This window comes from Fopius arisanus, unplaced genomic scaffold (genome assembly GCF_000806365.1).
Source record: "Fopius arisanus strain USDA-PBARC FA_bdor unplaced genomic scaffold, ASM80636v1 scaffold00270, whole genome shotgun sequence".
Lineage (NCBI taxonomy): Eukaryota > Metazoa > Arthropoda > Insecta > Hymenoptera > Braconidae > Fopius > Fopius arisanus.
The window spans coordinates 20,019-38,865 of NW_011888009.1; the positions used below are offsets into that span (position 1 = coordinate 20,019).

Here is an 18,847-nt window from a genome sequence, read left to right on the forward strand (position 1 = left end):
TCTCCTTCTGTTTTTCGTTTGATCCACTGTGTTTCGGATTTCTTTACATTTGCTACGATGTTAGTAACGACTCAGTGTAAATCCGTCTCATGTTTTTGTTATTTTTTGTGAATGCAGTTACTTCAATTTAAAATTGCGCTAATGAGTGAGAAAATTCGAATCCAGAACGGCAACCAACTCTGCCATTGTACTCTATACATTTCGTTGCAATTGTACATTAGTCCCTCGTGTCCCAGAATTACTCAATTCTAGTTTAATGAATTCTCTCTTACTATACTATTTACCATTGTATTCGTGACTGTATCCTGCGGCAAAAAAAAAATTCATTTCACTGGAGTCCACGGTCAAATGATTCTACATGAAGAAATGATGTTTGTACACTCGATGACCTCGAGTAGCCTTTCTAACTCTCCAATCATCAATTTCATATTAATTCTCATCGATTGGAAGTGGTCATTAGCAAATGCAAGACTACTTTCAGTTTCGTTCGATAAATTGGCTCTACCGACGAAGAAATTACTTTCACAATATTTTTCATTGGTTGCCATATTCCATTGCTCTTTCAAGACTTGAATTATCGGAAAACCGATTCAGTAATTTCACTTTTGTCTACGTCAAATCACTCTCGTTAGCTTCTCTTATTTCATTTCCGTTAATTCAACGCTCAGATGAATTCATACCGATTCAGCATTTAATATTTAATGATAGATTGCAATAGTTGTGGTCGAATTGTCTTTTATTACTAATCCAGATTTCATTGAGTTTATAATTATAAAAAAAATGTTACATTTTTTTATCGTCAAATTTTTCAAGTCTAAATCATTTTCGTCGGATTTTTCTATCAGTCATTTTGTTTTATACCAATGACATAATTAAATTAACTTCTATTACTTCGTCAGCGTGATATTAACAAAATAATAAACAAGAATCAGAGGAATAGATTTTAAATATCTCGTAATGCATTCTCTCTTGGAATATATTGCACCCAGAATTTTATTGTCAATTCCATCCTGAAGTGAAAAATTAATTGGTAGAGTGAAAACTATAGGTAACCTACGAATATCTACTCGTGTTAATTATGCAATTATCTCGATGGTTATCGATTTCGAGAGAAAGTACCGTGAGATTTTTTTTAGCGAGAATTATTTCGGCTCTAAACTGCCTCCAAGTCTTTTGCAATCACCTTGGTTTATGGAGGATTTGCATAATTAACAAAACTATCAAGTTTGATTCAAACAACTCAATTGCTTCTCACCAGAAGTACAATGAAAATTACCGAAGAAAGTGATTATCTATTTTTTATGGTCTCTTCCAACACTCTTAGCAGTTTCATTTACAAGTATTTGTCGCTTCGTTAATAAACATATTGTGAAGCACTACGTTTTTGTGTCGTCATACTCTTCGTCGTTAAAATGCAATTATTTTGTAAATAATGGATTTCTAGAGAAAACGGCGTGAATCCATTGTTAGACGTTAACTCCAATGAAAACATATTCTCAACATTTATTTTTTAAATATTCCCTTGCAATCAAGAATTTTTACATTTTATGTGGAATGTTCCTCTCTTCTTCTCATTTTCAATACAAAACGAAAATATAATTATCTATTGTTTAAAAACTTATTTTCCAGGCGATTAAATTAATCTTTTCGAAAATCTTAAATTGATTTGCTAAAAACCGATTTTTTTCGGTTTCTCTGAACTTCCGATTGCAACCCGAAAAATAAAAACTACCATCGACTAGACCATCGAATAGTCTGTACTATCCTGTGGTAAGCAACTTCTTCCCCGTTACTGCATACCTTCATAAAAATAACGAGTACTGATGGTCAGCATATTTAACGGTATTTTTTAACCATCACTAGTTTTTAGTGATAGTTTTTCTCGATTCCCTAGGCTTGGATTACTGAATGAAAGAGAAGATTTATAAATGGCAAACCTGTAGGCGTGAACGTGAACAGGATTATTGGTAGCTGGATTGGGAAGAAGAAGAGTGGCAGCAACAACGTCCTCCCGTTGCACAGCAGCAAGAACTGCATGACCTGGCACAAGATGCTTCACCGCAGACCTCGTCGATACGCCCGGATGAACTGTCTGAATGATCTTCAGTCCCTTGCTGCTTACCTGTTTACATATCAATCCATTATTAATTCATTCACCAAGCTGACGAGTGATAACTTCATCAAACAAAATGCAACAAAATCAGATACAACTAACATCATTTCAAAAAACGATAAATTGTCTCAAAACTCGTACATAAATATTACTATTAACCTATTTTATATTTCAAGATGATCTGTTGCAAGAGGCGACTGCCTATTGCTCGAAGCCTTCAGCCAATTAATATTCATTTGCTTTGGAATCATAAAAACATCGAACCAAAGTTGAAATTTAGGTAAAATATGAAAATTACTGTTTCACACTCAAAACGTAATAACTCCACGAAAAATCGTGGAAATCCCAAAAATCCCGTATTATTTTGAAACTCATTTAATGAGTTTTCAAATAAGTGTACAATATATGTATAATATATGCGGATTATCCCAGAATCCGACAAAAAAAGGGAGTGGTACGGACGTGGATCATTTACTCATGAATGGTGAAAGCTGCGATCCGGCAATAAAATTTTGACAACGAAACATATTAGAGCTACCAATTTTGCATAAAAACAAAATTTTTTCAGATATGTTGAATTTCTAAAATCATTGACCTATATTTGGTTGGAAAGGTGAAAATCCAATCAATGAAGGGCTTCGAAATATGCGTTAACTAATTATGAATTTAATTTTCAAACAAATGTATCGGCTAGCAATAACTATTCTGCTCTATTAGGGCACCAATTTGTGAGGCAGTGTTCGATGCAGGTTTCTCAATATTCTCTTTTTTTAGTCTCTGTACCTCCCGGGCATTTGCCGTGTCGCAATATGGCTCGTGACCGATGGATGTCTCAACGATTCATTGGAGAGCCGGTTGCCGATTCATTGTGCACCATACGGAATGGAGGTTGAAAAAGGGATCGAAGAAGTCACTGATCAACCGTTAACTCCGTTGGATTACCTTGGAGTGTGTGTTAAGACGAGTTTTTCAAGTCAAAATGTCGTCAAACGGGGTTTAAAAGGCACAAAGATAATGGATAAACCTCCAGTACTTTTTTAACTTACCGATCTAGTCGATACTTATTGAAACATGAGTATACAATAGGCACGCTCACAAAAGACAATTAAAAATCTAATCGAATGATGGAAATCTGCGTTCAACATCTCTATCCTTTATCTACAAACTAGTAAACATATTTTACTAACAATTACGAACGATATCCGTAAGAAAATAAATTTCTGGGGTAGATAGTTCATTCCTGCTGATTTATTTATCCCAATAAACTGGATTTTATAAATTATTATTCACTTTTTTTAATTATATCGAAAACTGAATGATTGTACTCAGATAAATATGCGGTTCAGTTGCTCAAATTGATTTCAAAATTTACACAAGCGGAGATCGTGTAATTCGAGATCCATGTAAATAAATGATCCGTGCCCTAACGCTTTTCATATACAAACATTCATGTACAAAATTTCTATGTGCAAATTCATGGAATATCCGGTTGAAAATAGCCAATAAAGATAATACTAAATAAAGATGATGAAAAAATTGAATCTGTTGAATATTTTTTATCAACATTAGACCGATGAGATTCAATTCCAGAAGCGATTGGTTTGAAAAAAAAATTATAGCGGTGGCATTATAATTTATATATAATTTGTTACGAGAAATTCAGGTGAAAATGACAGAAATGAATAAATTCTCCAACAGTTACTCTCAATTCTATCTAGATTCTAATATCAACGATTCTTTAATTGTTGTTATTAAATTCAGTTATTTGGAACTTAGAGGTATATTTAAAACTCCAAAGAGATGTTACTGACAGCAATCAGGTATACCCATCCAACTTTCTCGCGTAGCAATGACACCAAGTTGTTGTCGTAGTTGGATGGTTGGAGAGCGTTGCAATTATAATTGCGCAATTTAGACTCGAATGCATCCATCGTACTCTTGCATTTTCTACTAGCACAATTACCCATGTGACTTGTGTTGCCATTGCCATAGGATTGCGGAAAAAGAGGCAAAGAAACATTCTTCAGATTCTCGTGTCCTTTATCCACTGGAATTGTCCGAGTATCTTTTGCCTCATTAAAGGAAAATTCCCTATTTATTCCGCTCGATAACGATTTTTATTCCACTGAAACTATCGATTTTTCACGAAGGGCAAAGAATTAAAGGTATGAAATGAATCTTTTTATCAAGAAGAAGAGTTTATCGTAATGGGTGCTCGATTCGATGGGCATGAAAGTAAAAATAATTATAAGTATTCGATAATAATAATGATTATTGTTATGATTATAATCTCCAATTTATCAGAGTGATGAGTCTTTCGCAATATAAATGTTATTTATTGAGTTTTGGTAGAATTGTTGAAGTTACTGATAACGATCCCTTGCATGAAAAGCCGGAAAAACTTAATCTACGGGTCACGCACAATTTTCCATCGTATTACCCACGACAAGAAGAAATGAATCTGATCACGATCTAGAGTGTAGATCCGCTGGTTGATGGGTAGTTGAGCATGCGATTACGTTCTTTCGATGACTTAAACACGAAGGAGAAATTTCCAACCGACGAGAAACCAAATGCAAGGAAAAGATGTCATTTTGAGAGAAAACAAAGAAATATGATCTGGATCTTTTTCTTCTCCGTGATATGATCATCGAAATTTCCAATCTGTACCGAGCTATGGGTATTATTCCCACGTGCGTAACAAACAATTTTCTTATCTGATCTTAAGCGTGTTAACGCTCAAACAATAATCACCTCGCAATCCAGCGAAAGTTGACGTTTGTTGAAATGCTGTGGCAAATACGCGGTTAAATTCCTCCGTTAAATATGTCTGCAGTTGGGATTTTTGAAACTTGTACTTCACGCCTGATGAATATTGTAGCGAAGTGGTAAATTAGGATAAGTGCATTTTTTATTTCAATTCTAATTTCTAGTCAATATCTCAGATTTGAAGGAACATAACGATTTTTTTATTGATGCCTTTTTTGACAGCCTCGAATGCTGCGCACCAGTCGATTGGCTGAAATCCGAGTTCAAAAAATAATTAACACAATTATCAATTGACAGTTGTCAGATCAATTGATTCTTCTAAGTCTCTGAATTTTTCGGATTAAAAGAATGTCAAAATGGAATCGTCAGAAGATAATCAATAAATCCCGTACGAAGAAAAGAAACAAAAATTTTCGGGTTTTTTTCTTTCTTTCGATTTTTGACGATAACTCACAAACTAATTACTGTTATCTATCCAATTATTGATAAGTGATGATTACATGATTCCTTTTATAAAATTTTATATGGAAAAAAAATCAGGGTCAATGTCCAAAGTTAAAGATCAATTCACTGAATGAATTATACAATTATAAATTATCAGTAAATTATCAAGATAATTTTTATTATCAGAATGGCAGGGATTAATTAATAATGATATTGATTAATATTAATTATATTGATTATATCGATAGCGTATTGCTTATTAATCGGCAAAGTAATTATAATCTACAATAAATTATTTAATCGAAGATACCCATTGAATATTTTTTATAAGTAATCAATTCCAATCAATACAAATTAATTAGAAGTGAATATTAAATTCTGATTTTGACTAACGGAAGTTGTTCCCCGCCAACATTTATTTATTCGTTTAATTACACTGTAAAAATATATAGTTTTTACTCAGAAATTCTATGTAATTATATTCCAAAAATATTCCATTCTAAAATTTCACTTCAACCACTTCTCGATATATATTCTGATAAACCAGAGATATCTGAGGAAGTTCTCTTAAAGAAAGGCATCTCAAAGTTTTGAAATCAACTCATCTATCTGAAATTCGTGAGAGCTCGTTAGTCATATCAATCTATAAATCTTGGACATCTTCAAAATTTTATTGTCCTTTTAATTGTACGATTTTATGTAATTCAAAATGGCATCCTGCACGCAACGAGCAAGACAACGAGTTCTCACACAAGTCCTAACTTAAATTCGGAAATAGACTAGTGAATGATGACTTTTCAGATAGCTTTGTTTTAAATGGATTCCCTGAAGTTCCTGTTACGTTGTATTAAAATACATGAAACTGTTGATATTTCTCGAGAACAATAATTGAGAATATCAACGAACCCCACGCGAATTCCTATAAGTCTCACTAAACTCGTTTTATCTACTAAACAAAATCGAATTATCAACATCACATTTCAAGTCATTATAATAAAATATAATTCATCTCCAAGGATGAGCTAAAGACTCAGTATTGAAAAAAAGTGAAAAATTCTTCTGATAAGATAAAAATGGATACACTTCACTGACAGAAAAAATTAGCTTTCAATTAATTGAAAATACAATTTTCCAATGAATGAATAAATTTCCAATAGATTAAAAATTGAATTATATTTTATGTTGAATGTTTTACAAAAATTAATAAATAAATTCACTTAGCCCAAGCATATGAATTCCCAAAATTTTATTAGAATTAGTGTCTTCCATTTAACAATTTACCGATGCATCTGTATCTGCATTGAAAATAATAATCACTTTTACTACGTAAAATGACCAACGAAAAAAAATATACATTTCCGAAAAAATTTCCTATACATTCAGTAGTGCCAAGTGAATTAACTAATCAAATGCTATAAATTGATTTACTCGTGTCAATTGAATTCATCTGTCAAAAGTAAATGAATTTATAAAAATTAATTTCAGTTAATTTTGGATTGCAGTTTTGAATTGCAAGTTTGTCTTTCGATAAAGTGGCACCTCAGCAATTGGCCTAACCGGGCCACTATCTCCTTTCCCAGATTCCAATACAAGTCGCGTTTAAAATGTACCTCTCCCCTCATTTATGAATGCCCAGCACACATCTACCTATAGAAAACAAGTCCACCAAGTTGGTGGCATCGAAACACCGAATACATTTACGCATTTCTCTTTTCCCCGTCTCGTTTCTCCCATCGCATTTGCTCGATGAATACAACCATTCAATTCCCTTGATTTCCGAACCAAAGAAATAGGTGAAAGAAAAATCCCAGGGTTATTCTATCTCCAATCATCGAGCGTTTGGAATTCTCGTATAGAATCTAAGACCTACATTGAGGTGGATAAAGCGGATAAGCCAGCACGATTCGTTGAATTTTTAAGAAGGATATAATTGCAGATGACTCCTAATTGCTGAGATTTAACAACAGCCATTAGATTTCATTACTCATTATTCTCAGACGGATTGTGTTATTTCTTCGTTCTATTTATCGCGCATTTTTTCATCGTCAATCACCTTTCTCTGCACCGAGTTCCAAATTGAGGTGTTACCAATCAATCTTTTTATACCAGAGGACTTGATGATTAATTAATTGTTAATTTGCTTATTATTTCGTTCCAGAGACATGCGAGGCGAAATAGAATTGAAGTCCGAGTAATAATTTCTGGAAGAGTGACATTAAATGGTATTTTGAAGAAAAGACTTATGAAATCTCGTCGGCTTTCCAATTTAGAGTGAAGGCTCAATAAAAATTAGAAACTAGACCGGTAATCGAATTATATAGTTTTTAACATTAACAAAAACTGTTAAACCTTGAGAGCAAACTAGCAGTCAGGTATAATAATAATATAATATAATATACCATTTACATAAAATAATCATTTGTCTAGAGTAAGAAAAAAAAATAGTGCATTTATCAATTGAATTTAATTGAAGAAAAAACCATAAATTATGGGCAATTTTTCGCGATTTAAGATTCTTTGAATATTTCGATTATTTATATTTAAAGTTAGACCGGAAATGACCCAATGGACTCCAATTTTTTATAAAATAATTTTTTTAAGGAATGAAATAATTTATTATTTAATGAGAAAAGTAGTGGGATACGTAATGTTTCTCAGGCGCATTTCAAAAGTCATTTCTGTCAATGTGTCAATGTTCAGTATTATTGATTGTTAATTTTATTACGGGATTGCCGATTATCTTCAATCTTACAGAATGCATTCGTAAGTAAAGGTCGTGAGTGATATTTCAGAAGGATAATTGAACATTTCTACAATCTGAATCCTCTAAATCTACCTCCTTTCCACTGTTTATGACTTTAGTGGAATTTAACGTCCGTCAATTACTTTCAAAACACATTTCTATCCATACATTTGCGATCGCACTCTTAAATTCACACCTATTTTACTTTATGTACTTCATGGGTACCGAGTGCTTTCGACAGTAAACCGAGAGAATCTCTACAATTTTTTATAACTATTCCCGTCACTCATGCATTTGCAAGTCTTCAATAAAATGTATTTGAGAATTACGTAAACTTTTTACACTTTTTACCAATAAAATCATCAAATATGTCATACAATTTCTCTTCCCTGAACCGCAAATAAATGTTCAGAATAAATCAACGATTTTCAAAATTTTAATGATGGGTTCAGAAAACTTTTTCTGAGTTAAAATGAAACGAATCAATAAAAAGGAAACAAGTTTTGAATTAAAATATAATCGTACAGATTCAGACATCAGAGATGAAAGGAATTCCGTAGAGGCCATTGAAACATTTCACAATATCAGAAAGAGACATAAATAACAGTAATGGATCGGAGAATCTTTGATTGGACTTTCTTGAGGTTTTAGCGCACATTGAATATAAAATAAGAAATAAATGGCGAGAAAATTAGAATGCGATAAGGTAGGCATTAGAATAGAATTTTTCGCATAAAGATGAAAGGTTTATTGTCTTTATATAAAAGAAAGATAGGCTGGTACCTCTTTGGAACCGGCTCTATCGACTTGTTTAATGACTTCAAGGGTGGGTAGATATTAATTCTAAAAATAGCAATGTTGAACTCTTATTCGGTGGTTGACCATTTGTGGGTGTTGTGATAACTGTTTTACCTGGAGTGTGACCTTGAAAGGCTCTTGAAGTCGTTCACGTTCCAGGAGATAGGCTATGGCACTGGGCATTGCATCCACACCTTTTGCTTCTCTGGCACCGAGGTACCACACGTAGTACGAACTTTTTTTGACATCTTGGCTGGTGCGCAGCCTCAAGGCCATCGCTCAACTGCAAAACAATACCATTTTTTATTGTTCAACTTCTACACTCTTTTAAACAAAATTCACGTTTTTATTTTTTTTTTCTGTAAAATTATCCATGGGATTGACATGAAAAAATATAATGTTTGTATCTTGACTTTATTTAATAGTTTACGAATTTTAATAATTTTTTGTCAACAATTTTATGATTCTTTTTAAAAACTCATAAACACAGGAAAATGTTCACACCATTTTGAAATTTCGCGGGTTTTTAAATCCGGGAAATTGTTTATAAATTCATTCTGATCAAAAAAATGATCTGATGAATAATAATTATTATTATGTATATAATATATAATTATTGTGACAATGATGTTAGGAAAAATGGTAAATTATTGTCGCCGATGGGGTGACTTGATTTTTAATTGAATGATTAATTGAGGAAGATGGAGAACTCCGAGGAGAAATGAATATTAATTAACGATTGAAATTGTTAGGGGGTGCAGTTGTGTCAAGGTAAACACGACAGTTTCGTTAATTATGCAAGTATGTTGAGGATAAGTTGTAAGAGAAAATGTCACACGACAGATTTTTCAGGAGAACAGGTTCCTCAATATTCTAGTACTTATTCATCCCATTAGAATAATTCTGCAAAATACTACAAATTCACTATTACATTATGACCCTCAACATTAAATTTTCCCAGATTAAATTCTAGTGAGTGATTAATTCATTGAGGAATTAAATTGAGAAAGAGGAGTGAGTAGTTTTGGATTGATTAGAGTGAAAGTATAATTTTATGTTCGAGTCATATAATTGAATTCAAGTGATAACTAGCGATTTTTTACGAAAGGCTTTGTCTCCCCAAGGCACTACGATGCCCATTCCTATTTATACACAATTTCCTTGAAAAAATATTATTGCGTAATCCGATTTGTAATTAAAAAAAAGTATCCTCACGGCTTTTATGAAATTATCGCTATTTTCACATTCAAAAAATTTCAATACGCAGTACTATTTTTATAGCGTTCAAAAAACTATATAATTAAGAAGAAAAGAGAGGAGAAAGTAAATAAGAAAGTGAAAAAATTGAATTCAAGTGACAACCAGTGGTTTTTTTAATGAAAAATCCATTTTTGCAAGGAACTAATTTTCCTAGTCTTATTTATACTAAATTTTCTGGAAAAAAATCTAACTGCAGAACATTTTGACATTAAAAAATTCCAGTACGTAGTGCTACTTGCATAGTATTCGAAATATAGTCGTAAAAACAGTGTAAGCTTGAGAAACAAAATAATATATTCCATAAAACTATTCCACCGTTTCTATCCTTCACAAATAAAAACATTGCACCGAATTCCAGACCTGCAGTACTCGAAAGCTAAAAATAAAGACTTGAAACATTATAAGAACTCAATTCTAAGTTGTAAAAAAAGAATCGTCAGATTTCTTCCAAATAATGAAGCAATTATCATAAAAATTAACCGGCCAATAAAGTCAAGAAGAAAAATGTCTGCAATCATCTCCCGAGAACGGCATAAAGGACGCTATAAAAATTAATTAACCAACGCACAGATGGAATTCAAACCCGGAGAAATCGTAAACGAAAAAATTTCGAGCTTTTGAAAATCCTTTAAAAATTCGTGAAATTTTGAGTTCTGGGTAATAAAAAACTCCTGTGAAATAATTCCTTTGCATATCCGGTGCACATTTGCATCCATTATCCCTAATTCCCAACTTCCCTGGGTAAATTGAAAAACTGTGGACCACGTTCTCGCAGGCTTCATCATTTTGCCTCCCACATTATCCGTATTAGAGGGAAAAAAAAAAGAATTCACAAATTCCCCGATCGTTCATTCTAACGTACCTCGAGGTAGTTCGTGAGCACCCGTCCAACTTCCTCAATTACTTTCACGCTTAAACCCGTTTTCATGTTATCCATCTCAAGGAATAGCCTACGTACCCATCGACTTTTACATTCGGTTCCCACACAATTCGCCCAATCGACCCCAGCCTTGTCTCCACAAAAAGCGAAAAAAAAAAACAACAAACAATATCCTCTTCCCAGATTCTCACATCTCCCCTCGGTTCCCCCTCGGTTCCTAAAAGACCCGGGAAAATTCAAGGGCAACGAAAATGGCGCGGTCGAACATTCATCGGTTAAACCCCTTATCGCAGATGAGCAAAGGAAAATTAAATTTTAAGAACCGATAAAAAATGGAGGGTCGATAATCAAAGGTGAATGATTCACCCGGTAGATCTTCCCGAAGAAGGGGGTAGAGAAGACGAAAAAAGAATGTTTAAAAAAAAGACAAGGAGAAGTCGATCTGCACGCAACTCACCTGAAATGCCCGGTACGGAGAATGCACTTCTCTTCTTTTCTCTCTTTCGTTTCTTCCTTTTTCAACCAGAAAATAATAATATAGTACGTTCACTGTGCACGATGCTCAAGCAAGTACCGAGGTATAAATACAGTATTAACATCAAAAACCAGAGGAGAAGTTAAAAGATGAGGAGACGTTAAACAACAAGAAATAATTGAGTAAATACAACAGAGTTTAACAAAAAAAAAACACCTGGATTCACTGGGGATCACTGACACTTGAATGGATTACGGTAGCTAAACTAGCATCACATTTCTCACAATAGTAATATTAAATGTCGGCAGCGTGTGTTGTTTTTTAATTTAGATAATTTGTGATGAATGTAGATGTTGGTGTTGTTTACCGCACGACACGAAACACCAAAATGGACCGAACTCGAGCTGAAGGCACCTGGGATTACAACTGGAAGGAAAGGTACAAGGTAAAACCAAGTGGGGAGAACGTTTTCATACTCAGGAGAGAGGGAATAACTTGTGAAGAGGGACAAGAGGGGAGATGTGAAGTTTATTCTCTCACTCTCGCCACACCTTGCTGCACCTCTTCAACTAATAAAATTTCATTCGACACGGTTCATCGGGAATTTTCCCATTTTTCCGATATTTTTTTTACACCGAGGTGAAATTTTTGAGTGACTGAAATTTTTATTCCGTCGTCCGCTAGGAACAATTGAAATTCCAAATTAGAAATTGGAAATTTTCAATTTTCCAAGACTGGAATTTTTTTTATTGTCTTCCGAAATTTCCGAAATTTTTCACGATGAAAGTGAGTTTCATGAGTTATTGGGATTTTTATTTAGTTGTTTGCTGGGAAATATTGAAATTAGGATTTGAGAATTGAAAATTTTTCATTATCGGGGATCGTGGAATTTTTCAATTTTTTCGAAAATTTTCAAATCGAAATTGTAAGCACCTTGAGTAATTGGGCTGGAAATTCGAAATGTCAAATTTCAAATTCGAAGTTTTCAAGAATTGTGCAATTTTTACCTTTCAATTTTTAATCTTTCAAAAGGAGACTATGAAATTCCTGTGAGTAATTGAACTTTTCATTCCGTTATTTTATTATTATAAAATTGGAAATAAAAGATGAGGAATTGGAAATTTTCAGGAATAACGGAATTTGTGAAATTGCAGAATTTCGAGGCTTGGAGCGGCTTTTGTAGGTACAAGGGTAGAGAGGGAGAGGAGTTGAGTGGAAAATGTGAGGGAAGAGGAAAATATAAGAGGCTCGGTTGAACACAAACTCTATAAAACTGCACGAGTGCATGAGTGGCATCGAGCAAGAACCAAGTCGACGGCATCGTGTCTTCTCCCTCTCTATTCTTGTGGAATCGGTTGGCAGTGGGAGGAGAGAGAGTGCCAGGGCACCGCCAACATTGCCAGGTGCTTATACGGGGTGACCGCTAAAGAATAAACTTCCGAGTTAGTCGCTCGACTCGGTGAACTCATTGACTCATGAAAATCTCGAGTTCAAATCTTGACCGGGTAGAAAAAATATTAAGAACCTACATCCAAAAAAGTCCTTGACCCACACCAAAAATATAAATATGCTCTTCTGAAAAGCTAGATGTTCTTCTCAGAGTTTCCACACATACGCCGGTTTTTTATTTAATTTTTTTCATATTTTATGCAGTCGCCTGCAATCAAATGAAGTTAATAACACAAATAGTTAACACTCTTCATTTTTTTTGGAAAAAATCACCATCTGATAAGACTGGAAACATCTGGTTCATCTAAACGAAATTGTTTTTGTGAAATTGCTTAGCTCAAGAAAATTATGTCCTAGAAGAAAATTGTCATTAATTCACGGGTTTTCTACCCCCATATATAGAAAAATGATTGTTTTTTCATTTTTGTGGTAAACTTATTGTAGGATTGACGTGAAAAAATGTAAAGTTATTGCATTATGTTATTATTTAATGACTCACAAAGTCTCAGTGGTGTGAACATTTTTCTGCGTTTTTTCTAAACATTTAAAAAGAATCACAAAACTGTAGAGGAAACGCATGAAAATGACCGATCACCCGACGTGGTGAAATAATATTATATTATGTATCGAGGTTGGAAAGTCATGATTGTCTTTGCGAACTGCACCTGCGGTTTTCCAACGCGCCTCTAAAGTCAAGCCCATATTTTTTATGAGTGAGAGGAAGGGCTTTCCACCCGAGGATGAAAAGTAATGGAAATAATTATGAAAGTTTAGTCTCTAAGTTAATGGATATCGTAGGGTTGAACTTGATTCGAGCTCGTGGTGAATTGTAATCTCGTTACGTCACTGATTGCAATTATTTTTTAACGAAGGGGAAAATGAGAGAGAGGATAATGGAAATTGTGGACATTGAACTTGAAACTCAACTTTCTGAGATTATTACGTATGTTAAATGCCTAGACATCCTCTGCAAATTTCCAACATAAATTTATAAATATTTTAGACAAACAAGATAAAATGCAAACAAAAGATTACGTTCGATGGCTAGAACTGCGGGTCTTTATCAGAATTCTATTTATTCCGTGTGAAGAAAAAAGTGGGACATCCTAAAGTTCAAACAATTTTATTATTTAGCAATTTTATAATGATTTACGAGGATGTATTTAAAAGTTTGTTACTTTTCAGTTTTATGTACATAAATCTTTGACTCGAAGTCGTGATCTATAAATATTTTTAATTTTCTTTCCAAATGAGAACATTTTTCCCACGTGATTGGATTTACGGTTTGAACGAGTAGAAATATCCAAATGTTCGTTGCGGATTGTATGAAAAGGTGAAAGGTATTTGGATATCCTTAACGAGGAGAAAATTGAGAAAACTAATAAAAGAAATCATATTCTCAGAAATTATGAATCCAATTACTAAAGAGGCGTATGATCATAAGTAATATCGAGTGGCTTGCCTATGGCGGTAGTTCGGTTTCTCTTTCTATAGTACTCGCATGATTTTCACATAAAAATATAGATAGCCTCTGGGGGTTTGAACCCCAGTCCTCTATTATGTGTGATAGACGTTCACCTTGTGCACATGACATTATATTTTCAGAGAAAACATAAAATCTCATGAGCAGGTATGTGACACGGAAAAGGATTCAGTTTAAAAAATAATAAGTGGAATGTCGAATAAAAATTACTCAATAAACAATGTGAAATTTATGAAATATTTCGGAGAAATTTCTGAGCATTATATTATTTTTATACGTCATTATTTATATATTATAAAAAACACATATGTTTAAAAATGAAATCAGTTAAACAATTGAAAAATTGTAATTTTCTGAAAATTTCATGATATTCATTTCTTCAATTAGAAAAAGTGTTGCATTTCAATTCAATTATTTAATATTATTTATATATTCATTAGTGATGCAATTACGGTGATTTTTCCACTCATTATTCGAAAGACCAATTTTTCTCACTCGAAACTAACCCCGAACAAACTGATATACCCGGAGTAATTTTTATTTCCAACAGAAAAATGGCTAATTAGAAAAAAAAATGATAAATAACGTTATTCTTTTCAATTAAGTAAACGGAATATTTCCAGATAATTAGGATACTTATGCAGTTATTATCAAGTAACCGAAAAGGATGGGATGCCAATGGCATTCAGAAAATACAGTACCGCTATCACCTGACACACCAACGGATATAACACGAAGTGTAATTACCCTCGAGGTAGGTTATGCGCTACACGAGATACTTATTCCTCCACACCTCTCCCTTCTCCTTTTTTACGTATTTTCTCATTCCATTTTTTTCTTACTTTTAACATTCACATTTCTTTCTTCGTCACTCATTCCCGTGCGATTTCCAACACGTGTAAATACTAAATCCGACGTTCAGCGTTAACCAGTTATTGCCGATATTTTCTCATTTTTCATGTTTTTTGAAAATTTATGGAATGTCAAGACAATCGCAGTCTGAAGAACAGCATCACAGAAAATGTGAGAAGTAATTCGGGTTTGTTTTGGTATGATGCATACTCATTGGGGATTGGGGCTTGGGGATGGGGCAGCAATTTCTTTTCTACCCCTTCGATTCTTAGGAAATTGAAGTTTATCTTGTTAAAATTTGAATAAAATGGTAATTGTATATCTGCATTGAGAAAAAATTATTTTCTCAAGTATATTTACAAACCATAAAAAAATATATTGAGCAAAAGAATTTTTTTTCTCAGTAAGAATCACAGAAAAATTGGGGAGTTACCCGAGGTTATCGACCATTTTGTCGGACGCCTTTCTAAGATCCAAAATGGCGGAAAACATCGAGTAACTCTTCAGTTAAATGATATTATAATTTATTTTTCACCGCTAAAGCTTTAATTCTCCATGAATGTTATTAATAATATAAAACTGTCTCATTTGAATCGATGCATTCAATTTTTGCCGATAAATCAATTTTAATCGTAGTCAAATCCCATGGAAAAGCCCTTGCTCTTTTAATTTATGTGTAGCATGTACTCGATTTTTTTGCTGCGCAATTCGTGAAAACAATCCGGAAAAGGTGGCATCAATCCTCATTCCAATGCGTCGCACTAGAAGCGTCGGCCTAATCGCATGACAAATAAAAAAATAACGATAACGTGCAATTCATGGTTGAGAATGAGAAAGAGGGCAAAGCGGAAGCGAGAGTACCAGTGGCTTCGTCGTAATGACGATAAGCCAAGTGCACCTGTCCCACCAACAGCTTTTCTTTTTCCAACGGATTTTCCACATGTGCGATTAAAAGATGAAAAAAACATGGAGCACTGAAGCCGATATTGACTAGATCGGCTGAAGAAATCGCTTACGAAATCATCAAGCGAATTCCACGCTGTAAGGTACTAGGTAATAATTTATGGCGTGGATTTAGCGTAGATAAAACGATCATAAAACTCATAAATAAACTCTTCCATACAAGTCTTGAGCTAAAAATGGTAAAATTCTTATTATCACTCGAAAATAATATTTTTCATACATTTTTTTTCAGTGGACGATTTTTCTACCTCAAGTGACGTCTCTAGAAAGAATTTCATTGAAAAACAAATTAATAATTCAACAATTCCAGTGGAATTGAGAGAATTCATGTAAGAAAACCAAAAGGAAAAAATGTTCAACCCGAGAAGAAGCAGAAACAATGTAAGAAAAAATTGCAACTAGAATTCTGAGAAGAATGTATTAAAAGTATAAAATCCTGATGGAAGAGATTATTGATGACTGTTTATCTGCAGTTTATAAACAAATGATTTTATGATTATAATTATGGGGATTGTTTGAATCCATCCACCGTACGTTCCATGTGATTTTCGTAATGCTCATTAATGCTAAATTGTCAGTTACAGTACATAATTACCTCAGCAAAAAATAAACATTACCGACAATGCAATAATAACGTCACGACTTCTCAGGAATACCCGACGAAAAATTGATGAAATGCCGGCGTTGCACTCGATTCAAATGAAACACTACCGGATTCCGATAATACCCCATATCTAAAAATAATATTATTATATTATTAATATTATGTAATTATTATTATCATATATAATATGTGCCATCTCCAGTTTACGCTTTTAGGAGATTTCTCTAAATTTCAGTCATGAAGTCATTTTTAATTTTCAATTCCCGATTTTTTCAGATTTCTCAAGAATTGCTGATCAGATTGACCCAAAAAAATATACCGTTTTTGCACTCTATCGATATTTTATAACTCACGAAGTTTTCTGAATATGCGATGATTGCTTCCGGTTATTTTCCTAAATTTCTATAAATTTTAGAAAAGTTTATGGAAAACGCCGGAAAATTATTGCACGATCATGAGATTTTGGGAGTCTATGTGAAATTAAAAACAAATAGTTTTTCTTGATAAAGAATCGCCGATTTTTTCATGAACACTTGAATTTTAACGCATATCCCCGAAATTAAATACTAAATATATAGTATATGAATACTATATAATTTTAGTGGTTCCACGATTTTGCCAGTTCATCCGGTGATTCAGTGCTATGAATTATTTTTATTTAATCCGATTTTCCATGATGAGCGCACAGCATTGGCACGATAAATATCGAATAAGGATGTAGAAAGTCGGATACGTGATGTAATGCAAGAAATTTGTATGGGATTCAATGCACGACACAAGATTTTTTGTTCATTGTGTACGCACAATTGTATGAGTTTTCATAAACTTGTGTAACATGAGTGAATTATACGGAGTGTTACTGTTTGATTTCTACAATTTGAGGTAACTATTCTTGCAGAAAGAAATAGTAGAAGCAAAATGAGGAAATATAATGCATATAATGGATTCGATCAAATGTAATAACTCAACTAAATCTATAAACATGATCATTTTGTTGCAAATACCACTCATTGCTGTCGGGCATGAACGTGAATTTACATCAATGGAGATATCTTCTTTCGCAGTAATAGACATAATTCTATACTGAACCGATTTATTTCTGACAGTCATCTCCATTCAAAATGGCAAATGGATTGCAGATGGCAAAACAATATTCAATATTTAACATTAAAAAATAAAAATATCCTCGAATTAATTTGGTGTATCAATGAATAGGTGACAGTCTGGCAGAAAAATGACTTTCTTTTCTCCATCGAAGTCGTAGATCAATTGATCTTGAATTGATCTTGATTGAAAAATTTCCATTAAAACTTAACTAATAACCGATAATATCATAAAATAAAAATTCACAGCCTGAAAATATGCGAGAGAATCCAAAACTGCATTTTAGTTCAATTAAATTTTTACAGTTCCATTTATCAATGATTAATTAATTAATAAAATTAATACTAATTAGTGAATGTCATGGATTACTACTTTGTTATTGATATTTATTTTGAGCATTTGGGCTTGAATTTCCTGGAAGGAGAAATCATCGAAATTTTAATTAATTCTGCAAATACTGCGAGCATAATTACATGATTGCGATTATAATTGTAATTACATACCAGTACATTGAAGAAAAATTCAATATCCATCAACTATTGTAAACAAACTATTGTAAACATCGAGAGGAATTTCTTCGTCATGCATTTCCATATTGATGTTCACTATTCTCGACTCGGTAAACAATCAGAACAGTTTTACACATATGACAATGGCGGTTAGGCTCTCGAGCTCTAAAAGCGTGAGAAGATAATTCTTTCACGGACAAAATGAATAAATTTATTCTATTGAATAAAAGTAAGAAATACGTGTCACGTTTATGATAAGATAATTCATGTAATAATGTAATGTAGAAGCGTAAAATTTCATTTTAATTGAATAAAAAATCAATAAATGGTGAATGCTGTTGGGAGAAAGGATCAAATTCATAAAAACTGTGAGTATGAAATTCATGGATGGGAGTAACTTC

The 18,847-nt window shown here is 33.1% G+C and overlaps 1 protein-coding gene and 1 long non-coding RNA gene across 4 annotated transcripts in view; one reads left to right on the forward strand and one right to left on the reverse strand.

The window, feature by feature from the left end:
- LOC105272760 (uncharacterized) overlaps positions 1–13,308 on the reverse strand; it is a 30,548-nt gene extending 17,240 nt beyond the window's left edge. Inside the window, exons 1-4 of one of the 3 annotated variants that reach the window (XM_011314988.1) lie at positions 12,490–13,308; positions 11,465–11,896; positions 8,982–9,150; positions 1,938–2,122 (exon numbers count right to left, since the gene is read on the reverse strand). In XM_011314988.1, the coding sequence (XP_011313290.1) occupies positions 1,938–2,122; positions 8,982–9,143 (347 nt within the window). In that variant the 5' untranslated portion in view covers positions 9,144–9,150; positions 11,465–11,896; positions 12,490–13,308. Of the gene's footprint in view, positions 1–1,937; positions 2,123–8,981; positions 9,151–11,464; positions 12,090–12,489 lie in introns of those variants that run through there. The other 2 variants (XM_011314987.1, XM_011314986.1) reach the window with 2 other exon arrangements.
- A 2,733-nt stretch (positions 13,309–16,041) lies between these two features.
- On the forward strand, positions 16,042–18,442 carry LOC105272761 (uncharacterized). The gene is made up of 3 exons (XR_892825.1): positions 16,042–16,319; positions 16,462–16,610; positions 16,808–18,442. It is a non-coding gene; the product is annotated as an uncharacterized lncRNA (long non-coding RNA).
- The last annotated feature ends 405 nt before the right edge of the window (positions 18,443–18,847 follow it).